Source organism: Nematostella vectensis, chromosome 11, assembly GCF_932526225.1.
Source record: "Nematostella vectensis chromosome 11, jaNemVect1.1, whole genome shotgun sequence".
NCBI classification, from domain to species: domain Eukaryota; kingdom Metazoa; phylum Cnidaria; class Anthozoa; order Actiniaria; family Edwardsiidae; genus Nematostella; species Nematostella vectensis.
Genome location: NC_064044.1, coordinates 8,420,472 through 8,442,687, shown reverse-complemented (window position 1 = coordinate 8,442,687; position 22,216 = coordinate 8,420,472). Strand labels below are relative to the sequence as shown.

At 39.2% G+C, this 22,216-nt stretch overlaps 2 protein-coding genes and 1 long non-coding RNA gene across 9 annotated transcripts; 1 reads left to right on the top strand and 2 right to left on the bottom strand.

The window, feature by feature from the left end:
- Positions 1–189: 189 nt before the first annotated feature.
- LOC5518362 lies at positions 190–7,848 on the bottom strand. 4 transcript variants are annotated; one of them, XM_032363166.2, is made up of 6 exons: positions 7,575–7,847; positions 4,470–4,895; positions 3,968–4,053; positions 2,724–3,558; positions 1,631–2,315; positions 190–1,166 (listed from the first exon to the last, which is right to left on the bottom strand). In XM_032363166.2, exons 2-6 carry the CDS (start codon positions 4,891–4,893, stop codon positions 1,160–1,162), a joined length of 2,037 nt encoding a protein of 678 aa, XP_032219057.2. In that variant the 5' UTR covers positions 4,894–4,895; positions 7,575–7,847; the 3' UTR covers positions 190–1,159. The 4 variants fall into 4 exon arrangements, with proteins under 4 accessions (XP_032219057.2, XP_032219056.2, XP_032219058.2 ...); XM_032363165.2 differs by having other exon boundaries at positions 7,440–7,846; XM_032363167.2 differs by having other exon boundaries at positions 7,608–7,846.
- On the top strand, positions 6,446–8,484 carry LOC125573929. Its single transcript, XR_007314277.1, has 2 exons — positions 6,446–7,223; positions 8,150–8,484. It is a non-coding gene; the product is annotated as an uncharacterized LOC125573929 (long non-coding RNA).
- On the bottom strand, positions 8,485–22,148 carry LOC5518368 (palmitoyltransferase ZDHHC6). 4 transcript variants are annotated; one of them, XM_032363038.2, is made up of 13 exons: positions 20,259–20,476; positions 19,924–19,945; positions 18,523–18,804; positions 17,373–17,464; positions 16,921–17,077; positions 16,358–16,498; positions 13,790–13,843; positions 13,619–13,693; positions 12,486–12,566; positions 12,332–12,373; positions 10,199–10,344; positions 9,979–10,019; positions 8,485–9,303 (listed from the first exon to the last, which is right to left on the bottom strand). In XM_032363038.2, exons 3-13 carry the CDS (start codon positions 18,745–18,747, stop codon positions 9,191–9,193), a joined length of 1,167 nt encoding a protein of 388 aa, XP_032218929.2. In that variant the 5' UTR covers positions 18,748–18,804; positions 19,924–19,945; positions 20,259–20,476; the 3' UTR covers positions 8,485–9,190. The 4 variants fall into 4 exon arrangements, with proteins under 4 accessions (XP_032218929.2, XP_032218930.2, XP_032218928.2 ...); XM_032363039.2 differs by lacking the exons at positions 19,924–19,945; positions 20,259–20,476 and adding an exon at positions 21,952–22,148; XM_032363037.2 differs by lacking the exon at positions 19,924–19,945 and having other exon boundaries at positions 20,259–20,475.
- Positions 22,149–22,216: the final 68 nt, after the last annotated feature.

Genomic DNA, 22,216 nt, shown 5'->3' with positions numbered 1-22,216 from the left:
TTCTGACTCGAACCATGAAATAATCTTTCATGGCTACGCTAATAGAACTTTCGTCAAATGAAAGATAAGTTTCCACTTGATGAAAGAAAAAAGCAAAGGGGATATAAAAGAACTGCCTAATGCGCTCGTGTAGAAACATAAGGGGACAACTACAAGTTATGCCCCGAGAAAATCATGGTAAACTCACAGTAAGCATTTTGATGCTTTAATATCGAGAATTTCCTATCTTTAGTAGTGCGAATCTATTCATCTTTTATAAGCCAATACCACATATGAGAGCTTTAGGGAATAATAAATTATGGATAAATGTGCAATCGCAAATACCATCTTTTCATGGCCAATCCACAAAAATATCAACCTCCATCACTTAAAGTTACTACTCAGAAATGTTTATATTATTCTGTATATTCCCGACGACATCACGCATTACCCGACAATGGAAACTAGACTGGGTTTGGAAATTTACCCAGAAGACTCACGGAACGAGAATGGTCAGACCCGAGCACGAGTCGAGCCCAGACTCCTGTGGACGGGTATTGATGGATGGCCTTTAGCTCTCATTATATCAAATGATGCATATTTCTTCATTCAGTTTCCCCCTAAACCCATTTTAATAAGTTCCTGGTACATGTCGAGGCTCCAGCGATTTCTGAATTTGGCCCCCATTTTGGGGAGCGCCTGCGAAGACCTCTGGCTTCCCTAGCATGTGATATCCACATGCCCTTGCTTCATACTGCAGTACGTTCTGTGTTTCCTGCTACCAGTCTTCTTTGCGGCCTCGCGACTAAGATACCTTGAGCGAAGATTTTCTTGCGGGTGTCTCTCTATTTATAACAGACGACTCGTATATTACTTACGACTTTCAAGATTCTCCGAACTCTTGTCAATCATTTCCAACTACTAAACCGCTTTCTGGCTTCTGTAATTCAAACAATGGGGCTGCATTTGACGATTTTGATTGGTCAGCACCTTGCGGAGGGGTGGCAAGAGGAGAGATAATTACAGAAACCATTTCAGTGTTGACCAATGAAAACGCTTGAAGGATTATAAATGCCGGAAGCCAGAAACGAGCTATTGGAAATCGCCTGAGAGGGTTCACAGAATAGTGAAAAACGCACAAATACTATCATGGTAAATTGTTTGGGATAACGCCAAAATGTCAGCACCTGAAAGTAACAAACAGAAAATAAATCAGATTAAAACACGGAAGGAATAAAAATTATACTTTCGATGAGCATATGTGAGTACCCCAGATAACCACCCTATTAGTAGCGCGTATCCCCTTCTCGTTCTTTCTTGTTTTGTGCCCGCTGCCCTTCCTACCCCTGCCCCCTTCTTCACCCTAGATGCTATTGTACAAGTACCTGCTCCCTACCAACAGCAAGTTTTTTTTTAAAGAATGGCAATCAACCATTTCTTTGTTATTGTTTATAATTAAAAATACAACGTTTATTCACAAGAAAATTTCAGAATAACAATCTATGAATGGAGTATGATACCCAATTGACGATATTTGATTGAAAATGCATTGGTTGTTATTTCGCTTGAATTAGCCGATGGAAATGGATTCTTTGTGCGACTCGGCATTGAGCGGGAGCATAAAATGGCGGCGTGATTGGCAAATACTCACTGGGAGATCTTCAGCTTGGCTGGGGGCTGACCCACTCTTCCGCTCAATTTCCATCGCTGGTACGCATCAAGCTTTGGATTTGCACCCGTAGTACCATTCTTCTGGTCAGCAGACTTTACGATGGGCATACTGCCCATGCGCTGATGATTGACAGCATCTCTGTTAAACGTATCAACGACACTGTCACTACGCATGGAGATGGTTCGCTCCAGAGTTGTGGAAGGCGGTAGCCAATTTGATGTCATATCTGGTGACGTCATTTCCTGCTGTGGAGTCAATAGTTCTACGGCCCTTGTATCAGACTGTGGTGTAACAGGAACAACAGGCGCTAAATGCGTTTGCAAACTCACAGAAACTGCAGTTTCTTTTAATAGTTCTTGCTTTGATGAATTTTTATCATCAGGGAATGTAGAGGGAGTAAAAAATTGTACATCGTGTGACATCAAATTGTCGGAAGACTTCATGTCCACCTGCGATGAAGGAAGTTTTACAGGCCGTGCTGTGTCTATTGGATCTGTATCTTGAAGTCTACCAAGCTCGCTTTTAAGTTCAGATTCTGGTAATTGGTTTGTTGGTGTTTTGACTTCGCCCCAATCATCAGCATTCCCATCTTTGGCATTTTCTGCTTCAAATGCTTTGCGAATGCTTTCTGGAGAAGCTGGGGAAGGAGAGTGGAGCACCTCACCTAAATGGACACAATGGGAGCAGAAGAACCATCAACAAGAGATCACAATGGGACTTTGCACCTCGATTTCTGTAGAATGAGCCAGTAAATATGAGGAAAATGCAAGCTAGTGGACAGGTATCCTAAAGTTCAGCCCAGTTAAGTTTAGCCTACCTGTAGGCTTTGATAGTTTTCCGGCACGAAAACCCCGAAAACATCAAGTTCGCATACCATGGTTGCCGTGGTATGCGAACTCCGTGTTTTGGGGGTTTTCGTGCCGGAAAACTATCAAAGCCTACAGGTAGGCTGAGTTAAGTTGCACTACTCTGGTTCTTTTTTTCATTTTCACATGTTAACCTTCACAAGAATGATAAATGGACGTACAGACAGACGCCCAGAGTAAGACACAAAGACAAACATGCTACTTACCAGTTGAGACATTGATTATGCTATCTGGGGTAAAACTGAACAAGTCCTGGGAAATCTCAGGGGCAGAATCACTAAAATATGCAGAGGAGGAGCTGCGACATGATGCACCCTGATTTCCCGCCTTCCTTCCGTCCAACGTCCAATCAGTATCCAAAGCATCCTCAAATGCCTCCTCTGCGGTAGACAGCTGAAGCATGGAAACAGCTTGTTCAGTGACACCACATGCTCTATCGGACCTAAGACTGCCTTCCCTCCAATCACACTCAGAGTCACTCCCAAAGCTCTGCCAACTGGATGAAACTAAAGGCTTCTTTGGTACAGGGAATGATGCCGATAAGTCTGTTATATTAGAGTTTGCAAAGCTTGTGTGTCGCTCTTCATGAAAATCAACAGTTTCATCAACGTCGTTAATGTTATTGAAATTAGTAGTTCTTTTAAGACCGCCAAGCCCGAATTCTGCAGTGGCAAACATGTCCATATCAGACGAAGCATTTGATTTGGATTTATGTTGAACTAAAGATGATAGATCATCTACTTTAGAGTCACCATGACGTGACAAATCACTAAGGTGCCGGCGAGGATGCTTTTCAGACTTTTGGCAAGGCTCTTCAATATCTTCATCATCTACATCCGAGAATACACCTCTATCAACGCTTGCCATCCCGTATGTCTCAAAGTGATCTTGCTCACGAGCTAGCATACAATCTAGTTCAACAGCAAGTCTGTCCCGCTCCCCTTGTAAGGAAACCACTGTTGACTCAACATCCATTAGCTGCCATTCCAAGTTAGATATAAGCTTGTCTTTTTCCATTAATTTTATCTCAAGGGACCTCGCCTGATGAACATAGAAAGAGTTAAGCATAAAAACGGACATCAGCAAGCAAGAGTGGTTAGATACTACTAATTCACACGTTGGAAAAGATCATAAGCAAATCCCAAGATATGGCACAGTTGTGGCAGCAGATATAATATTAATGTAAAATTTTAATTTATCAATTGTCATTCTACCTGTAATAAAATTGTTGGCTGATGATGCATGCCTGTATATTAATTTTTTTTTTCTAAAGATTCATCTGTGTAGAGTGGTAAATTTCATATCACATTAAGCATACCTGCCAACTCTCCCAATTTAGCCAGGAATTCCCTCCCAGTTTTGAATAAAATCTCGTTGTTTAAAATCTGAGTGAAATCTCTCCAGGGACTGATGCATAAATGCTTCCAAATACTGACTCTTTTAAACTTACTTTGTCTTCGGCTTCAGCTTTCTCCCTCAAAGCATGCTCTGCATCGACTGCTGTCTTTACCCAAACGGGAACCTTATTGCTCTTTTCTAAAATTCATAATACAAACAAATTATAATGACCCTTTTCTGTGCAATAATCTCTTTACAGTCATATGTTACCCTGCTTTGCTAGAGTTGTGAGAATTTTGAGGAGAATCTACAAATATCAATTCCATGGTCAGTGGAACTGTCCACAACACCTGCATCTTCAAGAAAGATGATTTTCTTAAGAAAAAACTCTTTTTCCTACCAATTTCATTTGTGATGCAAAGAAAAACAAAACAAATGTAATCCACAGCCCTTCAGTCTTTCAAAAACGTAATCATTATTTATTTTTACCGTTTTCCACTGATTCCCTTGTTGATGAGATTCTGAGTAGTTCGGAAAGTGAAGTATTTTGAGACAAGGTTAATTGGATGCTTAGAGAGGAGTTATATTCTGAAAACAGATTAATCAATACAAACCTTCATCTTGCTTGGCAGCCAGCTTTGTATTCAATTCCCTTAGTTCACTTATTGTTCTTTCATAATCACTTATTCTTTTCTGCTCTTCTCTCTCCTTTGCAATCAATTTATCTTCCAGCCCAGCTTTCTCCAGTGCTAATTTTTCACAGTGTATTTGCAGGTGCTCTGTCTTGCCACGAAGACTATCAATGATATCCAACAGTTCCTCAATGTGCTCCTCAGACAAAAAGTCAACCTCCCGTGGGCTATCATTGCACTCAGAAAACTGCCCAGACAAGCCAGTATCTTTAGGAGAGCTTGCAGCCATTATGACACCAGAACCACTCTGTGAGTCGCTCTGTGAACTCACAGGAAGTGGAAAGTGCTTGCTCGGGAAACTGTTGACATCTGAAATACAGCTATCCTGAATAATGCCATGAACCATTCCTTGAACAATAAAATAACACAACTTGGTGATTATAGTTATAGTAAAGGCAGGCTTTGGATCCTATTTCAATTATTGTTCTACCATCATACCAGTTTCTCAACAGACAAAGCTCATCAAAGCTCCATGTCCATTTTTTTTTGTGATTCCACATATAACTAGCAGGCAAATAACTATGGTAGGGGAAAAGCACATGGTGTGTTAGCAACCCTCGCCAAACCAAAAAGTCCATTTTAAACAGTAGGAATTATGTTTTTCCTGTAATTTTCTATCAATCTATAACAGGCGCATATTTGGCAAACAAATGAGTAAGATTTATTAGAGACTTGGGGTACAAGACTACACTAGGAATAGTATAGCTTCCAAAGTTTCCAAAGGTTGGATGGAAAAGGCATGACCATAGCAAGTTTTTTTTTTTTTTTTTTTTTTTGGGGGGGGGGGGGGGGGCACGATACAGTAAAAATTAAAAAAAAGATAGGGGCACAGCCACACCCCTACTGGTCATTTTCATATAATTTTTTTAATTATTGGGGCCCCAAAAGGCCAATCCTATTTTTTTCTTTCAAAAATCTTAAATTTAAGTGTGTAGTCTAGTCCATTTTTTTGTGGTTGCATTTTTTAGTAACAAAAAAAAATATCTATGCTTTGTCCAATTCTTGTTTACAACCAACAAAACCTCCTAGTTAAAGGCCTGGCAAATTTACTGTCTAAACCAATCAATCAAGCACATGGCCTTATTCTCATGTTAGGAAATTAGTTCACACTGAATATGGAGCTTGGTTTATCATAATTGTGACAGATTTTAATTATTGTTAGCCTTACCCAAACAAAATAAAATTGATGTTTGACTAAAATCATTGAAATCTTTATCAGTCTTAATATAGTAACTAAAACTGTGACAAATGGGCGTTTGTTGGCATAGATATCACCTGAGAAATACAAAATATGAGGAGTAACACGCATTTTATACCTGGTGTTATGATTGTATAAACTAATTTTTATTAGAACCTTTTTTATAAGAACAGATTTAAACGAATTTTAAGAACAAAATATTCTATTCTAAGACCATGTTGAGGCTCAGATAGTAGCAAAATATTGTTTTGTTAATCCAAAGCATTCTCAAATTGTTTTGTTGATCATTTATTAAATCCTATTCCTAATAATTCATTGGGTATTATAGAACATTGGAAATTATAGAAAATAAAATGGCCCAGCCTTAGCTAAAAATAAGATGTTCTTATAAAAAAAAGAGTTTATTGTTTTATTATACTTTTCATTTCCTCAATGTAAAAAAACAAAAAATACATTAATAACACCTGAAATTTTGAGGCTGTAGTATTGACTTTATTCAAAAATCTAAATGGAATTGCTAGGTAGAAAAGTGCCATTAATCTTTTCTGTTTCAGCGAGAAATATTAATCTTGTAGCATATATGAATAAGATATAAAAAGGATAACCGCTCGAAACGCAGGAAAGATAACTATGCTTTTTATGTTTACACAAATAAGTATTCGCACACCCCATATGTAAATTCCTTCAGATATAAAGGAAAAACATGAATGAATATAAATAATACTTTGCTTAAAGAGAAAAGCGACGGGGAATGAATAGAGAAGCGGGTTGAATTATCGCTGTAAATTAAGTACATTTGTCTTTGTCAATAAACGATCGCTTCCACAAAGATTTGCTGATAGATTCTCTTGGAAAACAAACAGTCTCAACGAGATCTTAAAAACACTACTCGAAAAATCACGTGTTGGTGAAAATTAGTTGCAAATCTGATGGGAGAGTCCAGTCGGAACATAAACAATAAACAGAGAAGAATGTACAATGCACTATTCAAATTTACACAGGAATTTTCATGATTCTGTGCGGCAAACAATGGAATTGTAAACATAGCCCTCACCACTCTAGCGCAACAAAATTCCTGGACTTGTCATTACGGAAATTACCAGCCGAAATTCAAGTTATCATTCAAATCTGACAAATCCTGAAACGGATTTTGCTTGGTGTACAAGATTGCATGATTTTCAATCGACATTATCAAATAATCGTTTTCGATTAGCATAAACGAGCTTTCTTTTCAGCACTACTCACATATGAGAACAGATTGCAAAAATAACACCACACCACTACGTACAAGAAACGAAATCACAAAATAAACCGAAAGTGATACTGTTATTAATGATCAAGTCTTCGAATTGACGTTTTCATCAAAACTTCGAATCGTAATCTGCGACATATGAAAGTGGCAGGAAATCAATATTTATCTGGGCTTGGGTCTGTGTTGATGGTTCGTTGATAGCAAAATGAATTATCGATGGGAGAAAGTGAGTCATTAATATTCTTCTGCAATAGGCGAACGCGTAATTAGCTACTCGAACCGGCGAAGACGGAGTGATTGAAACATAACCTTATTCCTGATGAAATTTCACCCCGAAATTCTGAAGGTTTCAATCAAGGAATTACAATTTAGGGATAAGAAGTAATTGCCTACGGGGGGAACCGCTGTCATCTACGGAACTATCATTCGTTTGGTTGCCTACCTTAGAAACATAGACAGTGCCTTCTCTGGAAGTTTGAGGAGGCCATTTTATATATCTACCCTTCAGTGCTATTATACGCAGTTTGTTTTGGCGTTGTAGTAGGAATACGAGCCGGGTAAAGTGCAGATTGCTTACCGCGATCAAAAAAATTCTCTCCCACTCACTTACTCGGCTGTGTTTTGTGCCAGCCGTTACGTCACGGATCAGTGCCCAAGCTCCCATGGCCGAGATAGTCGTCACATGGCTTTTCCCGCGTTTTTTTCTTTATCTTTAAACAATAACATTTACAAATACAGTAGTACTTGACTGGCGCCGCAGTGTCGTATAAAAAGATTCGATTCGAAGAGGGTTGTTATCAAATATCAAACCACAAAAATAAAATTCTTTGGATCAGATTTTAGAAACGGGAAGTGACTAAAGCAAAATCCACTCGTTTTATACTTCATTCGTCCGGACATAAAGCAATATCACACAAAGAAGGTTGGTCGGATGCTACGATATCCGCATACACGTTTCCGATTAATTCTACTTCCTGGTTACCGTATAAAAACCGCATAACACGCGCGGCCGGAAATGCGGAAACGACGAAAAGAGGGTAGGGCACAAAGCCTGGGGTGGGGGGGGGGGGGGGGGCACGCTTTTTAAGTCAATGGTCTTGAAGGCGAGTATACTCGCCAGCGCAGAGCTTTCTTCCTATTTATTTCTTGCAGTTCACTAATCCGCGTGTCGCGTCTAACGAGAACAAAAAGAACAGAGACGGGTCATCGTTGATTGACCTCAAAGAGACAAACAGGAAGAAGACTGCTAGCAGGGTACGTCTCTTGCAGAGTACTTATTGTCCTGCCCACAATGCATGGAATTTATCTAATTATTACTCTTTTCGCCATTTATTGATTAAAATAGTGTATTAAAATAGTGTATCAATAGGTTCACTTAGCAGGTTCTTGATTACGCCTACTCAATCCAATGTTTTGATCTCAGAAAGGTTGATAGCAGTTGCGCGAGCGAAGGGGCGGACAGAGAGGTGCACTAAAAGGGATGCAAATAATTAACCATATGATTTATTACAAAGTTCTTTACCAACACATTATTGTAACATATTTACAATTTACAAATTCAAATGTATCGATTTCTGTTAGGTACAAAGATCACCGGATTTTATTTCGCCATCAAGTTAAAACCAAACATATCAGCTTGTGCCATTTCCTTCCGTATTTAGGTTATTATTTCAATTCGTAGTTGGAGCTTTAGGTGCCTTTTTTAGCGTAATCTGCTTTTCCTTTGCAGGAATTTTAAGACCTTTCTTTGCTACCCGTGCCCACGTCTTTTCACTGCGTGTGTTGGAAGATAATTTGTGTTGCAATCTATCAATGATATTTCTCAACTTCGACTTCCCAGACCATATTTCCTTTACTCAAGTCATACTTCTGGATTGCGTCCCGTTTTCTACTTCCTTTGTGCACTCAATGCACAAAGCTCGTGTGCGCTTTTTGTGCTAGCCGGCTCTTATGTGTGGGCACCCTCGGCCCAGCGCACAGGGTTCCCAATATTCCAAAATAAAACATTTCCGAATAACCCACAATGATAGCCGGCTAGCAGGCTATTTTTGTGCATTCGTGACCTGAAAGTCCCGTTGATATATTAAACGGATTTCAACTACCGTCCTGTTAGCGCTGGCGCTGGCGCTGTGAAATCGAATCCGCGTTTAGGGCTGCTAGCCGACTGGCACTGCAGTGATCTCGAGTCATGTTTTAGTCCGCTTTCTTGGCAGCCGTTCCGTTGGAGTGATACTGCGAGTGTCTCTCTGTACAGCTACTTGGGAACCATCCCTTCTCAGAAATCACCCCCGTCTCGCTGTGATTCCCTGAAAATAAACAACAGTTTCTGGCATCAAATACTGTGAAACTCGACCAAGTCGTGAATTTTGATTGCGTGACATGCGATGACGATGCGTTTGATTACGTGAAATTTCGCTTGACGTGCGATGACGTGATATTTGATTACGTGACATGCCTTTTGACATGCGATGACGTGACTTGCCATCTGATCACGTGACATACAGCGTGAGATTCGCGCAAATAGACATTCGACAACGTTAGATTTGATTACGTGACATGCCGTGTGACATGCCATGACGTGACTTGACATTTGATCTGGTGTCATGCAGCGTGGGATTCGCGAAAACAGACATTCGACAACGTTACATTTGATAACGTGACATGCGGTGATGTGACATGAATATCGTTCTTGTAAATTTTCAACCATTTGGAGGCTTATTGGACATGGCTCCGTATGTCATAAATAAAATGCTTTAAAGTTACAAATATCCTACCACGTCAACCGGGCCTTTTTGTCTGACATGACACTTTTGAGACAAGCCACTAGCGACAAGTGGGGACAAAACAGCAGTTTGAGTGACATATCTCATAATGCCCAACACCTTATCCCGTTTACCATCATGCTGAGCATGATTTGTAATAATCTGACATAACATACTTTGTTGCCTTGCAACTAAATTGCAAAGTGGAACACATCTTACCATTCAAATGATTTGTCACTTTTTCTCCATATAGCCAGTGCCTGAAATAAAAGTTATCATAACTCATGTCAACATTTCTATCAAATGATTATCTTCAATGTCATTTACATCCTTTGTCTCAGGGTTTCCTGAGTAAGGAAGTGGGGGGGGGGGGGGGGAAGGAACTCCCATATAAATTCGCGCCTGACTAAACATCACAACTGTCATCATCATCACTTACTTCCTCCATCTTGTAACCATGACAACATCCCCAGGAATTATCTTCATGCGCGACTCATCTGTCCAGGGTGTTGAGCAACATGTCCATAGACCTTCCCTCCATGCCAGGATGGCACCATTATACGACTTGACCACATCATGGGCTACCTGTGTTAAGTAGTAAAAGTGGCTGCTAAGGTTGATATGCCTCCAAGCTAGTTAACTCACAAAATCAATAGATGGACATCGCGAAAGTCACACATGAGTGGGCTAGGGTATGGGCCAAGTGTGCGGAGCCACACCCCCTATTCTCATAGATTTGGTTTAAAAAATAAAAAAATTGGCTCCCTCTCTTTGATTCCTTCACTGCCCCCCTTTTGGAACTCCTAAATATGCCCCTGAATGATCAAGAAGATTACTCTTAGACAAAACTTTTTGAGGTATACAGAGAGATTGTGATAAGGTGAAGATATGTAGATATATTAGAAAAAATGGAAACAGGGACTAACAAGAATAATTTTGGCAAGGATAGACACAGTTAACCCAAGCACTTGGTTTGTATTCTAGTACGCAAGAGAATTTGTATAGTGATGAAAAAATGGAAAATTAAAGAAAATAGATTTCATAGTAGTGGTCTCACTTTATTCTTGTGTCTTGGGATCTCTCCTGAGTACCATGGGGCCATTTTAATCACTCATTCCCCTTTCACCACCCATATAATATAGAAGATGGTGCCCTAGGCATCTCTTTCTCTTTCTTTATCGATGCTCTAGGCTCTCTCTTTCTTCTTCACTCGTCTTGTATATGGGTGGTGAAAGGGAAACAAGACACAAGAATAAAGTAAAGTGAAGTATATTTGTAAATACAAATTTTCTTCCGTACAAAAAATACAAACTGAGTGCTTGGGTTTCCTGTGGGATAGAGAGGGGATGAAATTAGGAGAAAAAAAGAGTGGATGGCAACATGCAGTAAGAGATGGAGAAAGATGGAGATGCAGTAAGCGATGGGGTTGAGAAGGTAACAAAAAAAATACAGATGGGAGGGGAGAGGACATGGGAAGATCATGTAGGGATAAAAAGGGTGGAGGAATAGGAAATGGCAGAGCAAATAGGAGACGAGAGATGGAAGACAGTACAGGGTAAATGGAAGATCATGTAGGGACAGAAGAAGATCATATAGGAATGAGGAAGATAGAGGGGTTAATGTAAGATCATGTTGGGGGAAAGGGATAGAGGTGGATGGAGAAAGGGACAAAATAGCTAATAGAAGAAGATAGGAGGCAGTACAAGGTTAATTGAAGATCATGCAAAGGTTAAGGGGTAGTGGGAAGCAGAAGGGTGAGAAGGAGCAAATAGATCACGAGAGTACAGGAAACACTACAAGTACAAGGTGAATGGAAGATCATGCATGGGTAAAGGGATAGTGGGGGTGGAGTGAAAAACAATAGAGCAAATAAGAGGGGAGAGGACAGGAGACACTACAAGTACAAGGTGAATGGAAGATCATGCATGGGTAAAGGGATAGTGGGGGTGGAGTGAAAAACAATAGAGCAAATAAGAGGGGAGAGGACAGGAGACACTACAAGTACAAGGTGAATGGAAGATCATGCATGGGTAAAGGGATAGTGGGGGTGGAGTGAGGAACAATAGAGCAAATAGGAGGGGAGAGGACAGGAGACACTACAAGTACAAGGTGAATGGAAGATCATGCAGGGGTGAAGGGATAGTGGGGGTGGAGTGAGGAACAACAGAGCAAATAGGAGGGGAGAGGACAGAAGACACTACAAGTACAAGGTGAATGGAAGATCATGCAGGGGTAAAGGGATAGTGGGGGTGGAGTGAGGAACAATAGAGCAAATATGAGGGGAGAGGACAGAAGACACTACAAGTACAAGGTGAATGGAAGATCATGCACAGGGGTAAAGGGATAGTGGGGGTGGAGTGAGGAACAATAGAGCAAATATGAGGGGAGAGGACAGAAGACACTACAAGTACAAGGTGAATGGAAGATCATGCATGGGTAAAGGGATAGTGGGGGTGGGGTGAGAAACAATAGAGCAAATAGGAGGGGAGAGGACAGGAGACAGGACAGGGTTGATATAAGATGATGTGGGGATAAAGAGATAGAGGAAGAGGGGGTGCTTGATGAAACTTACTGTGCGATTACGCTTGAGCTCTTTTTGCCATAGTTGTTCCACCTATAGGCAAGGATAAAATACAAGTCACCATATAGCCATCATATAAAAGTCACCATATAGTCTAACAAAACTGGAGGTTTTACCAGACCACAGCTGAATTTGGAGGACTCACTGTGAGTGTGTACTGATCGCATCCTGGGAGAACAGGCCATGTGATACCATCTCCCAGGTAGTCATGTGACCAACATAATACCTGAAAAAAAATATCAAGACATTTTTTTTTAGAAAAGAAAGAAATGAATGTGAGTACACATAAAGCACAAGTTGCTTTACAAAAATCAGTGATCAAGATGATGGTGATTTATACAGCACATTTGCACTGCAAATGCCTTCAGATACATAGAGGACGCCAAATTTGTATTTGTAAAAAAATATACAGTAAAAAATTGCTAAAGAAAAGTTATTCATCTGAAGCATACATTTTGGTAACATTTTTTTCTCTCTCAAGGACAAATATTTCGAAATAGTATAAAATTTAAAAAATATAGAACTTTCAATATCTCTAATGCTCCTTTAAAAGCACACCCAATATTGCTATGGTGATTTTAGGGCTTCTGGAATTACGCGCTTGTGTGGAAGCGCGTAATTTGGCTTTCTCCGCATAATCCACAAATTTCTGCTTAATCCCGCGTAAGTGCACAGCTGACGTGTTCTTTGAAGGTTCTTACCTCTATTTTTTGTAAAAAAAAACAGCTATTCTTCATAAGAGTGCGATATTTCTAACTGAATTTCGAAAACTAATAAAATGACTAAACCGCGAAGGCCTAGGACTAATAATAAAATACCTTTTTTAATTGGCTGGTGGCTAGGAGCCAATGAAAACTCGCCTAAGATATTTTCGCGCAAAAATAAACTGTTTCAAGTTATTTCGTGCTTTTTTTTTCGGTACAAAATGTAGTTTGGGCGTAACAGTTGATATTCCGTGTAATTTAGCACATAATTCAGTAAAGAATCCCGCAAATGATTTTTAAAGAAAAATTTATTGCAAAATCCCGCGTAATTTAGCGTGTAATGATTGATTTTCCGTGTAATTTAGCTCGTAATCTAGCAAAGAATCCCGCGTAATTTTGAGTTTTTTTCCGCGTAATTCCAGAAGCCCTGTGATAACCATCACAACATTTTTTCCCCTGACCATATATGTAAATAACTACTTTCTTGAGCCTTGATAACTAGTGGGCTGTTATCAAAGAATTAATTATGGGGGGGAAAAAAGTTCTTTACAAAACCTTTAAATTTTTAGCAAACCTGTCTGAAATTTTCCTTCCATCCAAAATTGTAGGGATATACAAAAACCTCTCCTTTAGGTCTTGGTCTGTTGGCCTGTAAATAAATAGAATCGTAATACACAAACGAGGAACAAAAAACACAACAAAATAATGTGAGAGGCTGCATGTGGCAGTGGAAGTATTATTTTACCTTTTCAACAATCCAACTTTCAATTGCTGTCTCGTTGATTCTAATCCCTTTCACCTGCAAAAGGATGCAAAAGAATTTTGCATACCTGGAAATGCTCAAATGGTAGGGGGATAGGTCGACTGCACAAAATGAGCAAAGAAGTGAAAAAAGTGCTTGTAGTCAACCAAGGCATTCCCCTAGCTAGCATAAAGAGGCTTGTTTATGTTAATTATTTTACTTAGCATTTCAAATGAGGGCCAGAAATAGTAGCAGACTCAAAAGCAATGCATGTGGAAAGCCTCATGCAGGGCTTCTGGAATTACGCGCTTGTGCGGAAGCGAGTAATTTGGCTTTCTCCGCGTAATCCACAAATTTCCGCGTAATCCCGCGTAATTTGGCTAAATTTTGAAAGACAAAACATTTAAGTGCACAGCTGATGTGTTCTTTTAGGGTTCTTACCTCTATTTCTCGTAAAAAAAAGAGAGATATTCTTCTTACGAGTGCGATATTTTGAACTGAATTTCTAAAACAAATAAAATGACTAGGCGTTCTTTGCTAAACCGCGAAGGCCTAGGACTAATAATAAAATACCTTATTTAAGGTAATTCCCTTGAATTGCACTGCGCACCCCTTCTGTGCATAGTGGCGCGCGCTGTTTGTTCGAATTTTCCGGTATTAAGTGCGCGCGCCACAGTTGTACAAGAAAACACAGCAAAAGACGCGCGTTTTTTACTTAAAATCGCTTTGACAGAAAAACGAAGTCGGTTACCCCCATTTTTTACTTGCTCAAATAGTTAAATATAAACGGAAAAATGATATACTGAAAGAAGAAAAAAAGTTGGGTTGTAGAAGTTTTGTTATTTCTCTTAAAAGCCATAATATACTTCAAAATGGTGCTTTTTACCGTATGAATAGTAGCGAAAACAATGTCTTTTAGTGCGATCTCTTAAAATGTGATTTCTTTTGAACATTAGCTACTATGGGTTATTGTTTAGGAGATCGGATTTCGGCAGCTCAACAAACAGAACTTAACCCATTGACTCCTGGCCATTTTTGAGCTGAATTTACAAAAAACAGACTGAAAACAGATACCTCCCCCTATTCTGAGTTTTATACAGCCCGTCAGTCAAACACAGCTGCACCTAGTCAGCGGTATCCAAGCTTTCCAACAGTGCTTTGCGGTCCCCACTTTTAATCCCTCGTCGTTGTGCTGAAGCGAGCACAAGTTGATGGTTGCTTGTATTTTTCATAAAAAATACAGCTATGAGCATATTAGGAGAGTGTCTCAGGACATCATGAAGTCTTTTGGGGCATAATTGAGTGCTTTGCTTATGGATATTGGCAAGCAAAGGTGGATTCATGATGATTTTTTCTTGTTTGGCTTTGCCTGGATGAGAAAATAATTTTCTAATGAATCACCACAACTCTCCTAAATGCTGTCTTTTCTGAAACCAAATTGATTCCAAAATTGTTTACACTGCTATTCTGGGTCTGTATGACCTGGAATTGATTTGTTTGGCTTTGGGGTGAAAAGACTTATAAAAAAACACTGACTGTGTTTGCTGATCTCTTTCCCTTGTGTGGTATTTTGAACGTTTTATTGAGATTTGAAATTTGTCAAAGAACCTGTGCTATTATTTGGCTTAAGAGTAGTTGCCAACACCTTGGTTGGATGCATATCTTCAAGACCATTTATCCCTTAGACTGATGCCTGAGTATCTTCATCTTGTTGTGTTTATTTTGCATTTATAAATTTTTTGGGTTGTGGGTACTTCTCAAAGCTGGTACAGGCCGGTTGAGGGGTCAATGTGTTAATTTTCTAAAGACTATAGGCACTCTTTTTGAAAACTAAGAGTTGGGATTTTTCCTTGCGCGATCAGTAAAAACGCGTCAACTCTACGAAAACGAGGTCGGTACCCCCATTTTTTATTACATTTTTTGAAAGCCCTTAACTTCAATATTGTTTATGCCAAGTTTAAAAAAATTCTGGGTTGTAGAACTATTTCAAGGGAATTACCTTAATTGGCTGGTATCTAGGAGCCAATAAAATCTCGCCTAAGATATTTTAGCGCAAAAAAATTAACCTTTTCAAGTTATTTCGTGCTTTCCTTCGGTACAAAATGTAGTTTGGGCGTAACAGTTGATATTCCGTGTAATTTAGCGCGTAATTCAGTAAAGAATCCCGCAAAATTTTTATTTTTAAAGAAAAATGTATTGCAAAATCCTGCTTAATTTAGCACGTAATGATTGATTTTCCTCGTAATTTAGCGCATAATTTAGCAAAGAATCCCGCGTAATTTTTTGTTTTTTCCGTGTAATTTCAGAAGCCCTGCTCATGGCCCATCAGATTACAATTTATCTCGCTTGCATTTAAAAGAGGCACTCAGGGAGGCCAATTATACAAAAAAAAAACACAGGGCTGGTTAAAATTGCTATCTTTTGTCGTTCTCCGCAAGTGGGCCTTGCCTCTTCCCCTTAATTTTCGGTAGTCCCTTGTGCTTGCTATGCAAGTTTTACAAGAAATTAAGTTTTACTTTATAAATGTATTTTTGGATAGACCAGTACTGTCAAATACTATGAATTATTTACCTGGTAATATAATAAAAGCCCAACAGCTACGGTAACACCAATGGACAGACCAATACAGAACGTCACAAATATTAAATGGTAGACATCGAAGGGAAGCAGTCGCTGAGATGAATGGATTTCAAAGTGGGTGTTGCCCGCTATCTGAGATATAAGATACAACTTTGTTAACATTTTTTTAGTACAATCTATAATGAAACCTAAAGATGTACATACCCATTTACAGTAATACCAGTAAAGCCTAAAAAATCCAGAAATAAGAAATCATGGTAAAAACATGCAATTAGTTTTTTTTTTATAAAAAAATTTCTTTTACAAAAAAATTAAAGCAGAAAGCCATTTTCGATTAAACATTTGCACTGACAATATACAGTGGTACAAACCCCCATTTAATGGCCAGCCTCAATTAAGCAGCCAATTCCTCTAGTCCAAAAAATAAATTAATACTGAAGAACTGAATTTGGCCACCTCGATAAAGCCACTAACCTCTAATAAGCAGCTATCTTTCAATGTCTCAAGAGTGGCCACTTAAAAAAGAACCGCAGGTTTGTAGTCTTTGAACTTACTAGGTATACCTCATTATAAAGGCACAGAAAAAGTATGATGGCACAGTGTGTGCATCCAAGGGGGACGAAAAACAGGAAAAGGGTGAAACTCTTCATGTTGTAATGACCAACACAGTTGTTGATCCAAGGACAGTGGTGGTCCATCTTCATGACACATCTAGACAAGAACATACATTTCACCAGAAGTGACTGAGCTAGGGTTGTGCCACAGGAAGAGGAAGAGGAGGTGGGGGGGGGGGGGGGGGCTCCCCTTAATAATTACATCTTTTCCTCCCAACCCATAGCATGTAAAATCTACCCAGGTGCTATACCTAACCTTTTTAAAGGTGTGCTACCCCTTAGAGTGTCTTGAGATGGTTGTCAACAAAGTATAATTTTAATGCTATGGGTTGGGACGAAAAGAATTACTTAAATTACTTAAAAGTAATTCACACAGCATTTGTAAGTCTAACCTGTTGCATTTGCTGCAGTGGTGGGCTCTAGGTGCTTTGTATCCTTGGCAAACATGACAGAACTGAAGACACTCTGTGTCTGATTCCTTTGCCTAAAATAAAAACCATTCAGGGTTGTCTCAAAACATGGTCTGCAGGTGAAATAGATGACTTGCACTGAGAAACTATGTGACATTTTTGTGGCAAACTAATACCAAAATAAACACAGAAATGGCTCTAGCTATCATGCAAAAGAGGGATGAAAAACTCAAATTTTAAAGTAAAATAAGCCCTTTCTGACTTTCTGGCTGAATTTTAGTGCAAGTCACCTATTCATTAGTCTGCTTAGCAGCCACTATTAGTGTCATGCACACCTTCCACACAAGCGGCTTCAAAGCAAACTACCTAACAGTGGCGTAGCCAGAATTTTTAAAAGGAGGGGGCCCTTTTAAGGCATTTCCTCCTGTATTTTAGTTAATGTCTTATACTTTTCTGTATTTCAGGCTGCTAGACCAGAGGGTGCGTGCCCTCTGGGCCACCCCCCTGGCTACGCCCCTGCTTAATCATCTGTTGGATAAGAAGTAAACTTTTCCACTGCAAGTACCTCTTCAAAAAAGGGAAATGTCTACAACATAGTGTTATGCCATTATTTCCAATCATTAGGTAAGCAAGTAGTGCCCAAGGGAAGCTAGAATTTCAAACCGGGCTGCAGTGATGAGGAGCCAATCAATGGAGAGAAGCTTGATCAATTGTGACTTTTCATATTAATTTTTTGTAGTTCATGGTTGTCCTTAACGAACTGAGAAATTGAGCTTTAAAAAAATATAAAACCTCTAGTGTTAATCAGAATTCATATTCCCAGACTTCTGGTAATCAATCAATCTCATAGTCAAGTTTATCCAGCGGCTAATTCTTAGGAAAAACCAGAGCGTTACAGAGTAGCAGGCCATGTTAGATTGGGGTGCAGGGAGTGGGGGTGTGGGGGGAATGGAGAGGGCACAATACAGAAACATTAATAAAATATTGGGGGGCACAGGCACGCCCCTACTGATCATTTCCTCATAATTTTTGGAAGCATCGGGAGGGCACATGCCCCCAGTGCCCCATCAACTGCTACGGCCCAGGGTTACCATAACCATCTGACAGCAAATCAGTACAATAATGTACTTACTGGTCTCCATTTAAATGGCACATAACCAGGACCAAGCCATATCCCTCTGAGGAAATTATAAAGGATCAGGAACGCCCAGTTAAGGTACACGCCAAGATGTACCATTGCGCCAAGTGAATGCCAAGGAGTGTAGATCAGTATGATACAATATAGGCCTCCCAAGAACAAGGTTATGATGATAGACAGGGCGAGGAGTGGGCCCCAATGGCATATACCCCTCGGCATAATAAAGCGACAAGACAATTTCAGGAGTTGGAATTATTCAAATCTGTCTCCTTCCACCTATATGGAAATAAAAACAAGATATCAGTTGATATTGTATTAACATTTATTTAACACATTGACCCCTCAACCTGCATGTACCAGCCTTGAGAAATACCCACAACCCAAAAAATTCATAAATGCAAAATAAACACAACAAGATATAGATACTCAGGCATCAGTCTAAGGGATACATTGTCTTGAGGATATGCATCCAACCAAGGTGATAGAAACTACTCTTTAGCCAAATAATAGCTCAGGTACTTCAAATCGAACAAGCAAAAAAAGAAGAATATCAGGTTCATTTCCATGGCCTCAAAACACAACGTCCACTCCTTGAAGGCTTGTGAAATCACTTGGATGCCATTATGGATTGCAAAGCATTCTGGGAGATCCAGGGGAGAATTCTTGAGGGGAGGACCAGTCAACACTCCTCTCCCTAAAGTCAGATGGTTTTTGTCTTTTCACCCCGAAGCCAAACAAATCAATTCCAGGTCATACAGGCCAAAAATGGCAGATTAAACAATTTTGAATCAATTTGGTTCCAGAAAAGAGAGCATTTAGGAGAGCTGTGGTGATTCATTAGAAAATTATTTTCTTATCCAGGCAAAGCCAAACAAAAAAAATTCCCAAGAATCCACCTTTGCTTGCAAATATCCATAAGCACAGCACTCAATTATGCCCTTATAAACTTCATGATGTCCTAGGACACTCCCCCAATATGCTTATAACTGTATTTTTGATGAAAAATACAAGCGACCATCAACTTGTGCTTACATTAGCACAAGGATACGCTGACCAGGTGCAGAGGTGTTTGACTTTGATGAGCTGTATAAAACTCAAAATAGGGGGAGGTATCTATTTTCAGTCTGTTTTTTTGTAAATTGAGCTCATAAACAGCCAGGAGTCAATGGGTTAACATGATTTATATTTTATTATTTCTGTAAAAGTAGGTAATAATAAAATTTAGTTTGAGTTTTATGGTTAAGAAGGAAGCAGGGGAAAATTGCTGTTTATATAACATAGATAACCCTTGTTGAAAAGTAAACAAAGGGTTATAACGGAGAGGAAATGAGTGGTATTATTCTGAATTTTTACAGACCTAACCGTTGTAGGCGAGGAACTCTTTCTAGAACTTACCTATTAAAGGAAACTGATGCAGCTAAAAATTATAATAAAGAATAAAATGAGGCAAAAGCTACGAGACACAAAAAAGCAGCATTATTGTCACAGACAGGCAATTTCATCCACAGACGAACAATTAAAATAGTTAGATCCCGGCGCTTTCAAAATTAATCCGTGCAATTAGAATTTCAAGCAGTTTTGGGAAACTAAAACGACAGGAATTCCGAATTAAAAAGATAAATATTCAAAACTCTGGGTCTGTTGAAAAGTGTCGCATAAAACTGTATCCATATTTTATTTTCATTATCAGTTGCAGCGTACTATGGAATTTCACCAACTTGTTATCATACCTTTCCCGCCAGCAGCAAAGACGAGGCAGTCTTTTCACAGTTGTTATAAAAAATACTTTCCCTTAAAATCGGTGATAAAGGAATGGATGAGGAGTATATTGTTTAACCGTGTTTTCATGTGTCTGCTGTAGTACTAATGTGAAAGCTTGGATGTTATCATAAAGTCATTTGCATTCTGTAAAAAGAGAAACCGCTACTTCGCCGCCATGTTGCGTGAAGGATTAACAGCCTCGCGAGGCATTCTGGGAAAACACTCGCGCAAAGCAGAAAATTTAGAAATTTGTGTTGGCGGATTTTTCATAAAACTGTCTAAAACAACTAGAATAAATATTTGCGGAGGGAAAATTAGCGGTTGATGATAACAGTGGTGAATTGCTTTTGTCTGAACCTTTATTTTTTACTTTTATTCTCTCTTGCCTACCGATTTTATTATTTTATCCATCCTTTTCATTCATTTTTTCCTGTGATGATTGACTAACGCACACATTATGTCACATTATGACAATGAGCTGTCACCGGGTCATATCTATTGATAAAGGTATGGGCCTAATAACAGGCAATCATTACCTTTCATCTTGACAATTATTGGGCTTATGGGCACACGGTTGGATTATTTGAGAATGATTATCATAAAAGGGTGCGCAAATTATTTCCGTGTCATTCCTTGTTCTGTGGGTTTTAATTTCATGATGTGGCAGGAGTTTCTGAATAAATAAATTCATTGTTCTAGACAATCGTTATTGCTTTTTGCTTTCTTGATTAGCCCAGCCAACAGGTATGCGCTGCTTCTGTAGCATAGAGTTTTTGGCATAGAGTACTGCACTAAAATTAATTCAAAACCGTCCTTTTTTATTTATGTATTATTTTTAAGGAGAAAAAGGGAAGAGTGAACGAACGACACAGAAAGCTCTAATGCTCAAGAATACAAAAAAAATCTTTCTAGCTATAGCGTTGTCATGACTATTAGGCCTTTTGTCACATGCGGGGACGAAGCAAGGGGTGAGAGCAGGTGCGCGTATCCCACTTCGACCGCACGAAACGAGATTTGTACTTACCGCCAAATCTTACAAATTGATATGTCTATAGACAAGCTGTAGAAAAATTAGGTTTGTGTAGCTTTGAAGGAATTCGAAAAACGTTTGAAATCGCACTGACACACCTAAAGCTAAAGTTGTTTGACTGGCATGAGGAGCGAAGCTCGTCGCCGCTTCGCGGCTCGTGTTGTCGGAGTGAAGCTCGAGGCTCTGGTACCAAGGGTAGGGTTAGTCCTACCATGATGACTGTTTCTTTTTTTCTATTAAAGAGCCCTTGTCAGCCACACCTTTGTTATTGCTTTCAATTAATATTGGAAGGCACAGGTAATGCTAACATTTCGAAATAAACGTCTAAAACAAAGTCTTTATTTACCAAATTAAATCGTAAAATCTCGCACTGACATTCCCAAATGAGCCGATGAAAAATGATGCATCAAACTTGGTACTTTGCTTGAATGACAAAATAGCGACTGACAGATGCTGTTTATCGAAGTCGATGTTTAGACTGATGTATTTTTTCTCTTTAGATTGATTTATTTTGGTCCTTACAAACGCCTCGAAAAAATACTGCCTATATCACTAGACAAATATGCAGGCTATCGCTTTTTGATCGATTTTACCACTAATAGTTCTCGATGCTGTAAAAAAACGCTTCTTACCTTAACGATTCCAGCAGTTGCAGAGTTTATCGAAGTGCCCATGGTTCTTACAGAAGGGACATAATCGCGATCATGGCTTTTAAACCCTAAATTATCAATTATTCGGTTATTGGCATGAATACCTCGCGGTTTTATTGTGGCAAACCACGGGTTATCGATTATTCTTTGGTTCTTTGATATTCCTGAATGAAACCCAACGTAAACAAACGGAAAGAGATTGTATGCTTGTAATCTGAACTTCAATTTTGGTTTTGACTAAGAATAC